This window comes from Antedon mediterranea, chromosome 2 (genome assembly GCF_964355755.1).
Source record: "Antedon mediterranea chromosome 2, ecAntMedi1.1, whole genome shotgun sequence".
Taxonomy (NCBI): domain Eukaryota; kingdom Metazoa; phylum Echinodermata; class Crinoidea; order Comatulida; family Antedonidae; genus Antedon; species Antedon mediterranea.
The window spans coordinates 40650387-40664080 of record NC_092671.1 but is presented as its reverse complement, the minus strand read 5'-3'; the positions used below and the strand labels follow the sequence as shown (position 1 = coordinate 40664080).

Here is a 13694-nt window from a genome sequence, read left to right as displayed (position 1 = left end):
CCATCAAACATTAAGTGTAAGTGTAAGTGTAAGTGTATATTGACCTCGCACGCCAAACAAATTTCTACAGTATATTTTTTTAATGTCGCCCTCTATTGATAGGTGTTTCTAAAGCCAACAAGACCGCGCGCGCAAAGCCAAGGAGATAGAGACCATACGAAATGGAAGTTTGCACAAAATTTAACTCAATATCGTACAAACTCAATGATAACACCGTGCATTTACTTACAGAATCTACAATATGTTAGATATTTAATATATATGTTACATGAATCTTACAGAGACAAGGAATTGTCTGTAGTCGTAAGACCCTTTGAAAAATAAAACATTATCATAAAGAAAAAAACATGAAATAAGGTTTTAAAGATACAAGTTGGAAAGTTAAAGTATTCCTACATATAATATAAAAGAAACTACATAATAGTAGCCTAACACTCACACGCACCACGCATAATATATAAGCATTTTAATATATAAGCATTTTTAAGTACTGTAATTCGATATAATCACTTCTAAAATATTTTTTAGTATTTTATAACAATTTTAACAACTAGGGATGGTTCTCGAATACATAGTATAATTTCAGCGATTTCAAATGTACTGCATGACAATAATACACCACTTCTACGACGTTTATTTGTGTATATTGTGTTTATATGTAAAACAGTTTGTACATGTGAAAAACACCTCTATTCGGTGCAAATCGTAAATTCGCTTTAACACTAGCAGGTCTGAAAATAAAACTAAAAAGTGGTCAAAAATTGGTCCTTGGCCACATATTTCTTGCAATAACTTTTTTGAGTAATTCTGCTAACAAACAGACAGACAATCAAATAAACAGACACACGTCGCGATCGATTAGAGATACCTCCTTGGCGGAGGTAAATAATAAATAACTTTTAAACCAATCAATTAATTGTGATAGAAGTATTGTGGTATTTGACTGACTTTGAAAAATCAAGAAAGACGCCAATAAAAAACTCCCTTTTATGTAATGCTGAAGTAATTTTATTTCTATCTACCCAATTAATAAAGAAAAGCCAGTAATGCCAAATTCATTCTGCATACGACTGATCAGGATGTCGTGATCTATCGTATCAAAAGGATAAAAAAAAACTGCCAAAACTATAGCATAATATATCACCCTTTATCAGGTTTCATCAACATAATATATCACTTTTAACGCGATAGAGCAGTTTCCGTACTATGAGATTTATTATATTATTTATACCGACTGATATGTTTCATAAAGTAGACAGGAAATGGTTAGATACTGAATAATCTTACCTAAGGTATGAAGGTTAGAAACTGGGCGAAAATCTGAGTTTAATGTTAATGCTTCGCTCGCTCCCCCTCTAGGAATAGTAGACGATGGTTCTCGGAATGATAATGTTCTCCTTATACGTTTTCTGTCGGTTACCATTATTGAAAATGCTTGACATTCGTAAAACTAAACTACTTTGTATCACAGTGTTTTAGATGATTAATAACATTTTAAAGTATAGTTTTTATTGTTTGGTAGGGCCCTTTGGGGAGGCGGAGGTCATTTGAGGGAGGTGCTTATTCGAGGGATATATGTTAAATTTTTTAGTTTTAATAATATGGTAACATTTATAATCAAATGAAATCCTCTAATAGATATGAAAAGTGCTAAAAAAGAATAACAAATGCTTAATAAATTGTAGATAACAGTGCGGTGAATTCTACTACAAATAGTATAATTGTTTTATTATAAATATGTGGATGGACGTTTATTAGATAGTTGGGTTGGGGGGGGGGGAGGGTTTATTATTCAAAGTGATGTTTTATTGGAGAGGCGTTTATTCAAATGAATACCATCCTAATAATTATTAATACATTATTTAATTTAATCATCTTTTGAAACTAACTGCCGTGACAGAGTCGGCCCAAGAAAGAAGACATTACGGCTTGCAACATGGGCAGACATCTTGGTCCTAATGGGACACAGGAAGATAGCCTACAGTTATTCCTGCAAGCTTACTCAATAAAACTCAGCTATCAGGATTTCACTCGAAAAATGTCTTATCATCAAATCTCCCTATGTAATTTTATAATACTATTCCCCACAATATATTCTGATTCTTTGGCGTATATTTAATTTGCAGTATAATTCCTATTATTTAACTACTGTACCTTCACACACGCGCGGTATCTATATATAAATTATGGTTAATTCTGACATATTTTTCGTCTTCCAAAGGGACACTGTATTGATTGATGGAAAGTGCCTGTTTCCAGTCACCTTTAGGGTCAAATCTATTATTTTAACTGCTCCCTTGTGTTTAAAAGAGAGAAAATATTTGAAACTAAGGTTGTTGCAAGGTGAACTTATCTTAAACCCGGAAATTACTTTGACCGGGAAGAATTGAAATTGAGAGGAAAATCTAATGTTGAAATCATAAATGTTGTTAAAAAACTCTTTATAATATCTTCCTAAGATATAAATATGGAACAATAGCGTCGGCGTGAACACTAATGTTATCAAATCTACGTTTCGCGGTACATCTCGGATAGATAAGGTAGGTATCCAAGGCGGAGATTTGTACCGAAGTTTTTGCATTGTGCTCGCCTATGTCAGAATTAACCATAATTTATATATAGATTATTAGACAACTTTTAAACATTTAAAATCTTCTAAAAATATTTAAAATCTTACACCCGCTTTATTACTTATTACACAAAATACCCTCATAATCAGACTTTCAATGTGATCAGAGGTGCATCGCACATTTTAGTAAAATCTGATGTAAGCCTAGTTAATTAATATGTATAAAATACAGAAATAAACCTTCTAAAAGACATCATTCAGACAATGGTGAACATAGATTTGAAAAATGTTTTTTTTAAATCATAAATTACTTACATTAATAAACCAACATTCTGGAGATTGGAGGAAAATTCGGGAGGCTACCGTAGAAATTCGGGAGGGTTGGAACGTCTGTGACACTATCGTGATTGGTCAATTAACGCAAAAAATTGTCGCAATGCATACAAACTTTTAATACTGATTCATCACGAGATGGTTGGTGTAGTGTACCATTGTGGATAGGGATTGAATGGGTTCATTAGGAGAACGAGCCCTATTTAGCGTGAGCTTTTGCCTCTGGCATCTTACTTGTTTATTTTTGCCTAAAGCCAGTCATTAATGTCTTAGGCAATTAATAAATCACGTAACACCTTGTTCATCTTCCAGGCTCAGCCTTCCTTGCTTCTGATTGGCTGCAATGCACAGCCTATTTTGGAATTGGTCACTCATTGTATTTAGAAACCACCATTATACCATGGGTAAATTTTTTGCACACAAAATTAAAGAATGCAAGTGGCCTTGTGGTTAGCAAGGTCAGTTCTAATCTAACAGCAGGGAGCCAAAGAATGAACTGTAGAGATGAGTTTAAATTAAAAATTTGTGTTTTGTGCACCCAGACTAAAATCGCTGGAAAAGCAAAAACTTTTGTTTTGAAATTAAAACTATATTTATAAACTATTTCATGTTCTTCAGCTGAGATCTCAAAATGATCTCTATGGATTTGCCACCCCTCTAATGTTAAATATATAGGCCTATAATAAATAGTACAGTAATACTATTTCAAATTATAAGCAAACAATTAAATACTGTATTTTATAATCATATTTTATATAATAGTTACTTTATGTCTCAATTATAAACCCCTTTTCTTGAGTATACCCCAATTGTATGCACATTTATGGAGGAAATATATATTTATGTTTTTCTCAATACATAATAGTTCAGTTTTTTTTCACATTAATGTGACATTTGTTTGTCTAAGTTGTGTGAAGTAACGATACCAAAAATGTTAACTCTTAATTTGTAACTCCTGAATTGTAATCAATAGATTAGGTCTAAGTAAATATTAAAAAATGGTTGTTAATGTTACAGATGGAACATTTTTGTTATAGGCCAGGATATCATTATTTTAACGATTAACTAAAAAATCAGATACTGTAATTAATACACTGAATAAAATCTTTATGTGCATGTTATATATTTATTTTAATTTGAAAATTAACAATTGCCATGTAAACATATATTATGGGCCTAATTTGAATTAAATTTTATAGAGTATAATTATATTCTTAAAAAATTCCTGTCCATTAAAAAACAAGGCCAACAGCCATTAAGTCGCGTGCTACAATGCATAGTGATACCGGACCGACCGACAGACAGACTGACAGACCGACCGACATAGTGAACTACTGAACATGTGTAAAAATGTTGAAATGTTTAAAAACATTTATATTTTTTTAATTTACACGTGCGTAGCCTGTCACTTTTGACGTGCTCATATAACGTAATTTCTAGTTGAAAAGTAAGTCAAGAAAACAGAAATCGGGCAAAAAGAGTGCGCAATAACATTTAACGCGCAGTGCGCGCGCAAAAATCTACGCACTCATGGCAATTTTGTAAACGCTTAAAATTGCCTGAAACGTACTCTTATTTCATCGAAAATAAATTTTGAAAATTTTAAGCGCGCGTACGCATGCGTTACATGCGCTACGCACGTAATTGTATTGCCATGATTTATGCCCTGAAATTTATGAGTACCAAATTTTATTTAATTGTGATTCATGGTTGTGAAGATATGATTACAAACGTGATTTCGTTAAATCGTGCGTAGACCGTGTAATTTTTTATTGCGCACCGTGAAAACATAACCACATCGATTCCTGGCCATAAGGAATATACTGTGAAAAATTGACTTAGCTAGATTAAACTGATATCAAGATAAGGTCAGAAAGCAATAACATGCATAGTGATACCGGACCAACAGACAGACAGACCGACAGACCGACCGACATAGTGAACTATAGATATATAAAAATGTGAACCTGCATAATGCGATAAAGTATTGTTAGCACATATATTAAATCCCGTCACAGTATATCTTGTATCCTTTAACATTTGGAATGAGTTGGTGCATGGTAAGATATAGGAATATGGATTATGAAGGGGATGAAAAAATGTGAAAAAGATAGCACAATTTCTCAAATAGGTATACCGTACGTACAATTTCTCAAAGAAGTAGCACAACTTTCGGAATGGATTGCACAATTTCTCAAAGAGGTAGCACAATTTCCCGAATGGTTAGCACAATGTCTCAAAGAGGTAGCACAATTTCCCAAATGGTTAGCACAATTTCTCAAAGAGGTAGCACAATTTCCCGAATGGGTAGCACAATTTCCCGAATGGTTAGCACAATTTCTCAAAGAGGTAGCACAATTTCCCGAATGGGTAGCACAATTTCTCAAAGAGGTAGCACAATTTCCCGAATGGTTAGCACAATTATTTCTCAAAAAGGTAGCACAATTTCCTGAATGTTGCATATTGCACAATTTCTCAAAGAGGAGCACAATTTTTTTAATGGATTGCACACTTTCTCAAATGTAGGTAGCACAATATTTCGTGATTGTATGACCACAATTGTACTGGGAAGGTTTTAAACTATATTTAAAAAAATCACAGTGTGCAGAGGTTAGAGGGGTTGGAGGCTTAGTGATTTGCTGGGGTTAGTATCAATGACCACATGAGTAATGTGAACTGGGGGAATGTTTTAACTGCATTTGAAAACCGTCATAGAGCCGGGGTTTGCAATAGAATTTGTACCAGGAAGTTTAACATTATAAGTTAAAAAATCCCCGAGTGCGGGTGTGTGTTGGGGAGGTGGGTGCATTTTAGGGCATCTGGATAATGAGTTATCAAATGATCGGGAATGTACTGTGAAGTTTTAAAACTACATAGGAAACCCGCCCGGGCGTGTATAATTGCTAGTCATCAATGTTTTAAAATACTAGCTAGAGTGCTAAAGTGAACATAATGTATGTAGGCCTATGTGCAGTTTTCTTAGAATAACATAAACAACTAAAATGAGGCATAATCCTTCTATTATAATATCGTATAACATCAACTTGTTATTACACAATAAAAAGGATTGTTATTTATATGGGTTTCGTTTATGTTTATTAACATTCATTCAATTACATTTTTTTAAATAAAAAGATTTATTTTTTAGATTGTTTAGTATTATTAATTAATTCATATATCTGGTCCTATATACTAATATAGCGCAAACACTTTTTGGGAAGCGTATGGGTACCACCCCCTACGGCTACATTATTTTATTTGAATTTCCCGCTCATATTCTCAAAAATTGTAGGCCTACCTATACCAGGGAGTTGTTATTCCCTGCCTATACCTCAGCCCGAGTCTGATGTGATGGTGTACCTCTTGACATTCCTACCAAATCCCATCGCACCATCCCAGTTTATTTCAGAATCAATTTGTAGTAGGCTATGTATTTCATTGGTAAATTAATAAAATTAAAATTATTCAATTGTAATTGGTTGATCGCTTGACTACTCAATCTAAGGTTGAACTTTGTAGCTCCCCATACAATGTTGTTAAAATGTACAAAATCGAAAAGGAAACATGGAAATAAAGGCTTACTTAAATGATTATAATGCGTGATAAGGCTATTATATAAATATTCATTTATTTCATGAAATCAAACTATTACCTAATCATTAAAACATGCTGTAACTGAAACCTGATGCTGTCGGTGATTGGCTGTTGGCAAACAAAGTGGGCTTGGCCTCTTTTAGTACCCAGATACTTTCCTGCATGATTGATGGCCACTGTTCTGTTAATTACCCATCAACAAGACTGATCAGGGTCAAAACAGTTACAGGCAATTATAGTACCCCGGGTTAGCCGGGGTACTAAAAGCTCACGTTAAATAGGGCTCGTTTTCCTAATGCGATTGAGCAGTGCTGTTATACTGTATAACATTTAACTAAAACCCCAATATACAGAGTAATATTACTAATACTATTATTGATAATAATTGAATAAAAAGTATTGATTTGAAGTGAATATCATAATATCATTTCATGCGAGGATAATATACCTCGCATGAAATGGCTCCCGGGTTTCGGCACCAATTAAATATATCGACCACTATTATCAGTAAAGTGAAGTTTATTAAATACTCTATACTTCAACATAACATAACATGTCAATGTTTCAACCCAACCTGCGTGAACACACACGCTGTCCAAAACTCCAGGTAAGTATGGTACGCCAATCGCGTACAAATGTATTATTTCTTAGATACTTTCTAATAAAATCTTGTTTTACCTTATTTCATTAATGATGTTAATCAACAAGTTACACATATTTTATTATTGTTATTATTTATAAAATGTGCCATCCTTATACTGTCTTATTTTTTAAGCTCTGTAGAATGGAGAATAAATTATTATAATACTATAAAATAATGACTTCCATTTCCTATGCATCTTTTGTTCTGTAAACCCAACCACCGCCTTGTTAGTCATTTAATAATACCATTATAATAAATGATGAATATTAAATACTTCCTATATACTTCTTATCGCTATGGCAACTACCTTATATTGAAGATTGGATTCATATAATGAGAAAAAACAGTTTATATGAATTTTAATTAAAGAGTAGTAATCTTTTCAATTGCTATTTATAGATAAATTTGTTAATGAAATGCTTTATTTTGTAAAATTGTAGGCAGGGAAGCTGATTACTGTGCGTGAAAATACAGCCAAAGATTGTCTAAGTATACCAAGGGTAAATAATATTTGATTTTATTTACAGACTTTAACTTTATTACCATGATTATTATTTTTTTAAAGCATTTTCACATTACTTTAATCAAAAATAAAAAATACACTAAAAAATGATTAAAATTCTTTTCCTCCAATAATTAAATATTGATAGATGCAACATTGTTGTAATCATAATTTCTTTTTATTCATCTCATAAAATAAACAAAAACACACAAAAAAAGGAGTAAAACAAAGATGAAAGGGACCTCCAGGAAACCCCAAGGGGCTTGTGATAGGAGGCCCACTAAAAACTGATATAGTTGTTGAATTAAGTATGTTGTTTATTACAGGTTGAGACACCAGATACAGTAAAGAAATTCCGTAACTTTACCCACGCAGAACCTCAAGTTCGCAGAGTGTTTTATGGTAAAGCAAATGATGTTGACATTGCTTCCCATCTTACACATGGTGTTCCTACATCAGGATCTTTACAGGTTAGTTATGTTGGAATTAAAATGTTCAATAACAGTAATTAAAATGCATATTGATAACTGTCATTTTTGTTTTTTTAAGTTACCACTTACAGATTAAGTACTAAAGCATTTAATCATATATAAATTAAAGATAGAATTCAAACAGATAATATTCAAATTTATACAAATAAAATAAATACAAGTAGGCCTACCAGTATTAGTTGTTAATTAATAAAATTCTTTATGAATAGTTCATAATTTAAGTCAATAGTGTGGGTTGGCACTAAAGAAGTGTCAACTACCACAATATAGTAAATCAGAAGCAACCACCATAGCAGGTAAAGTATTAAGTATACTATACAGTTAGATTAGTAAGCAAAGGTATTAATTATGCTATACAGTTAGATTAGTAAGCAAAGGTATTAAGTATGCTATACAGTTAGATTAGTAAGCAAATGTATTAAGTATACTATACAGTTAGATTAGTAAGCAAAGGTATTAAGTATGCTATACAGTTAGATTAGTAAGCAAAGGTATTAAGTATACTATACAGTTAGATTAGTAAGCAAAGGTATTAAGTATGCTATACAGTTAGATTAGTAAGCAAAGGTATTAAGTATACTATACAGTTAGATTAGTAAGCAAAGGTATTAAGTATACTATACAGTTAGATTAGTAAGCAAAGGTATTAAATATACTATACAGTTAGATTAGTAAGCAAAGGTATTAAGTATACTATACAGTTAGATTAGTAAGCAAAGGTATTAAATATACTATACAGTTAGATTAGTAAGCAAAGGTATTAAGTATACTATACAGTTAGATTAGTAAGCAAAGGTATTAAGTATACTATACAGTTAGATTAGTAAGCAAAGGTATTAAGTATACTATACAGTTAGATTAGTAAGCAAAGGTATTAAGTATGCTATACAGTTAGATTAGTAAGCAAAGGTATTAAGTATGCTATACAGTTAGATTAGTAAGCAAAGGTATTAAGTATACTATACAGTTAGATTAGTAAGCAAAGGTATTAAGTATACTATACAGTTAGATTAGTAAGCAAAGGTATTAAGTATACTATACAGTTAGATTAGTAAGCAAAGGTATTAATTATACTATACAGTTAGATTAGTAAGCAAAGGTATTAAGTATGCTATACAGTTAGATTAGTAAGCAAAGGTATTAAGTATACTATACAGTTAGATTAGTAAGCAAAGGTATTAAGTATGCTATACAGTTAGATTAGTAAGCAAAGGTATTAAGTATACTATACAGTTAGATTAGTAAGCAAAGGTATTAAGTATGCTATACAGTTAGATTAGTAAGCAAAGGTATTAAGTATACTATACAGTTAGATTAGTAAGCAAAGGTATTAAGTATACTATACAGTTAGATTAGTAAGCAAAGGTATTAAATATACTATACAGTTAGATTAGTAAGCAAAGGTATTAAGTATGCTATACAGTTAGATTGGTAAGCAAAGGTATTAAGTATACTATACAGTTAGATTACTAAGCAAAGGTATTAAATATACTATACAGTTAGATTAGTAAGCAAAGGTATTAAATATACTATACAGTTAGATTAGTAAGCAAAGGTATTATTTTTGAGAAAAAAATGTGAAATATGTCTACTACTAAAATTTCTAATTAATTGTAGGTTTAATTTCAGGAAATATCAGAAACATTGTACTAATACCAAGTTTATGATACCAGGAATTACATTATACTTTAGAGAATGTAGGCCTAATGACAATATTATTATTATTTATTTTTACTTTAATTAATGGAGGTTTACATTATTATCCACTTGTTATTAATCTAATAATGTGGAATGTATTTAAATACATCTTCTGCAATAAATATAGGATAAAAGTAATGAATATAATATGTTTTGTGGTTTACATTCATGTATTTTGTTTTTTACACTCGTGTATTTTGTTTTTTCTGATGACAAGAATGATTACTACTATATCTACTGTACTTTAAACATCATTTGTCAGGCTATTGTTACTGGTGTAGGCCTACAACTATACTTTTTTTAAACATTACTTGTCAGGTTATTGTAGTAGTTTAGGCCTACAAAGCTATACTTATCTTTAGTTTGATTTAAGATAGCAATTAGAGAATGTATTTAATCAATTTTGACTGTATCTATGGAAACTGCTTGGTAGTCTTGAATGAATGATTCATCCTCGCAATCTACTTATTCAAATTGGAAACAAACTAAATGAAAGCATCAACTGGTTTTATTTTATGTAGCACACTTTACAACTACTTGACATGTAACTGGTTTTATTTTATGTAGCACACTTTACAACTACTTGACATGCAACTGGTTTTATTTTATGTAGCACACTTTACAACTACTTGACATGTAACTGGTTTTATTTTATGTAGCACACTTTACAACTACTTGACATGCAACTGGTTTTATTTTATGTAGCACACTTTACAACTACTTGACATGTAACTGGTTTTATTTTATGTAGCAGTGAGCACACTTTACAACTACTTGACATGTAACTGGTTTTATTGTATGTAGCACACTTTACAACTACTTGACATGCAACTGGTTTTATTTTATGTAGCACACTTTACAACTACTTGACATGTAACTGGTTTTATTTTATGTAGCACACTTTACAACTACTTGTCATGCAACTGGTTTTATTTTATGTAGCACACTTTACAACTACTTGACATGCAACTGGTTTTATTTTATGTAGCACACTTTACAACTACTTGACATGTAACTGGTTTTATTTTATGTAGCACACTTTACAACTACTTGACATGTAACTGGTTTTATTTTATGTAGCACACTTTACAACTAATTGACATGTAACTGGTTTTATTTTATGTAGCACACTTTACAACTACTTGACATGTAACTGGTTTTATTTTATGTAGCACACTTTACAACTACTTGACATGTAACTGGTTTTATTTTATGTAGCACACTTTACAACTACTTGACATGTAACTGGTTTTATTTTATGTAGCTCACTTTACAACTACTTGACATGTAACTGGTTTTATTTTATGTAGCACACTTTACAACTACTTGACATGTAACTGGTTTTATTTTATGTAGCACACTTTACAACTACTTGACATGTAACTGGTTTTATTTTATGTAGCACACTTTACAACTACTTGACATGTAACTGGTTTTATTTTATGTAGCTCACTTTACAACTACTTGACATGTAACTGGTTTTATTTTATGTAGCACACTTTACAACTACTTGACATGTAACTGGTTTTATTTTATGTAGCACACTTTACAACTACTTGACATGTAACTGGTTTTATTTTATGTAGCACACTTTACAACTACTTGACATGTAACTGGTTTTATTTTATGTAGCACACTTTACAACTACTTGACATGTAACTGGTTTTATTTTATGTAGCACACTTTACAACTACTTGACATGTAACTGGTTTTATTTTATGTAGCACACTTTACAACTACTTGACATGTAACTGGTTTTATTGTATGTAGCACACTTTACAACTACTTGACATGTAACTGGTTTTATTTTATGTAGCACACTTTACAACTACTTGACATGTAACTGGTTTTATTTTATGTAGCACACTTTACAACTACTTGACATGTAACTGGTTTTATTTTATGTAGCACACTTTACAACTACTTGACATGTAACTGGTTTTATTTTATGTAGCTCACTTTACAACTACTTGACATGTAACTGGTTTTATTTTATGTAGCACACTTTACAACTACTTGACATGTAACTGGTTTTATTTTATGTAGCACACTTTACAACTACTTGACATGTAACTGGTTTTATTTTATGTAGCACACTTTACAACTACTTGACATGTAACTGGTTTTATTTTATGTAGCACACTTTACAACTACTTGACATGTAACTGGTTTTATTTTATGTAGCACACTTTACAACTACTTGACATGTAACTGGTTTTATTTTATGTAGCACACTTTACAACTACTTGACATGTAACTGGTTTTATTTTATGTAGCACACTTTACAACTACTTGACATGTAACTGGTTTTATTTTATGTAGCTCACTTTACAACTACTTGACATGTAACTGGTTTTATTTTATGTAGCACACTTTACAACTACTTGACATGTAACATACTATAGTAATATCCTCAATTATTGATTATTATTATTTATAGTTTACATCTCAGCTTAATGAGCTGCTTACTTTGACAGTGGCATAGGACCACACCCCATTTAGTAAAAATAAGCAAAATAAGCACACCCATCATTAATTTATAATATCTCAAGATGTGATTCTTATTGAAAGAACCTTTTTAATGGGAAAAAAGTCAGATATATTATACAGTATAATATGTCAGTAAATAAATAAATGAATTGTGTTAAGGGGAATAACCTCTATAAATAATTCAGGTTTATAAATCACATGGATTTACATTTCAGTATCTTAATACAAATATAAATAAATCTTCAAGGGAAAGTCTTTGGGGAATAGTGATTACTATTTAGAAATATATATTATAATAAGATTTTCCAACAGAACATTGAGATAATTAGCATTAGGATTGTGACTGTTAGTTGATTGAATGAATGCAAGTTAGTTGTTTAATTTCAACCAGTGTTTACTGTACATACAGGTTGATACTAACCATAGTGTTAGCATTACTGTACATACAGGTTGATACTAACCATAGTGTTAGCATTACTGTACATACAGGTTGATACTAACCATAGTGTTAGCATTACTGTACATACAGGTTGATACTAACCATAGTGTTAGCATTACTGTACATACAGGTTGATACTAACCATAGTGTTAGCATTACTGTACATACAGGTTGATACTAACCATAGTGTTAGCATTACTGTACATACAGGTTGATACTAACCATAGTGTTAGCATTACTGTACATACAGGTTGATACTAACCATAGTGTTAGCATTACTGTACATACAGGTTGATACTAACCATAGTGTTAGCATTACTGTACATACAGGTTGATACTAACCATAGTGTTAGCATTACTGTACATACAGGTTGATACTAACCATAGTGTTAGCATTACTGTACATACAGGTTGATACTAACCATAGTGTTAGCATTACTGTACATACAGGTTGATACTAACCATAGTGTTAGCATTACTGTACATACAGGTTGATACTAACCATAGTGTTAGCATTACTGTACATACAGGTTGATACTAACCATAGTGTTAGCATTACTGTACATACAGGTTGATACTAACCATAGTGTTAGCATTACTGTACATACAGGTTGATACTAACCATAGTGTTAGCATTACTGTACATACAGGTTGATACTAACCATAGTGTTAGCATTACTGTACATACAGGTTGATACTAACCATAGTGTTAGCATTACTGTACATACAGGTTGATACTAACCATAGTGTTTACTGTACATACAGGTTGATACTAACCATAGTGTTAGCATTACTGTACATACAGGTTGATACTAACCATAGTGTTAGCATTACTGTACATACAGGTTGATACTAACCATAGTGTTTACTGTACATACAGGTTGATACTAACCATAGTGTTAGCATTACTGTACATACAGGTTGATACTAACCAT

General features: G+C 31.5%; 1 protein-coding gene across 1 annotated transcript in view; it reads left to right on the top strand.

The window, feature by feature from the left end:
• Positions 1-13694, top strand: part of LOC140041136 (EF-hand domain-containing family member B-like) — a 31291-nt gene that overhangs the window by 10277 nt on the left and 7320 nt on the right. Inside the window, exons 2-3 of the mRNA XM_072087552.1 lie at positions 7580-7639; positions 7968-8111. Of these exons, the coding sequence (XP_071943653.1) occupies positions 7580-7639; positions 7968-8111 (204 nt within the window). The remainder of the gene's footprint in view (positions 1-7579; positions 7640-7967; positions 8112-13694) is intronic.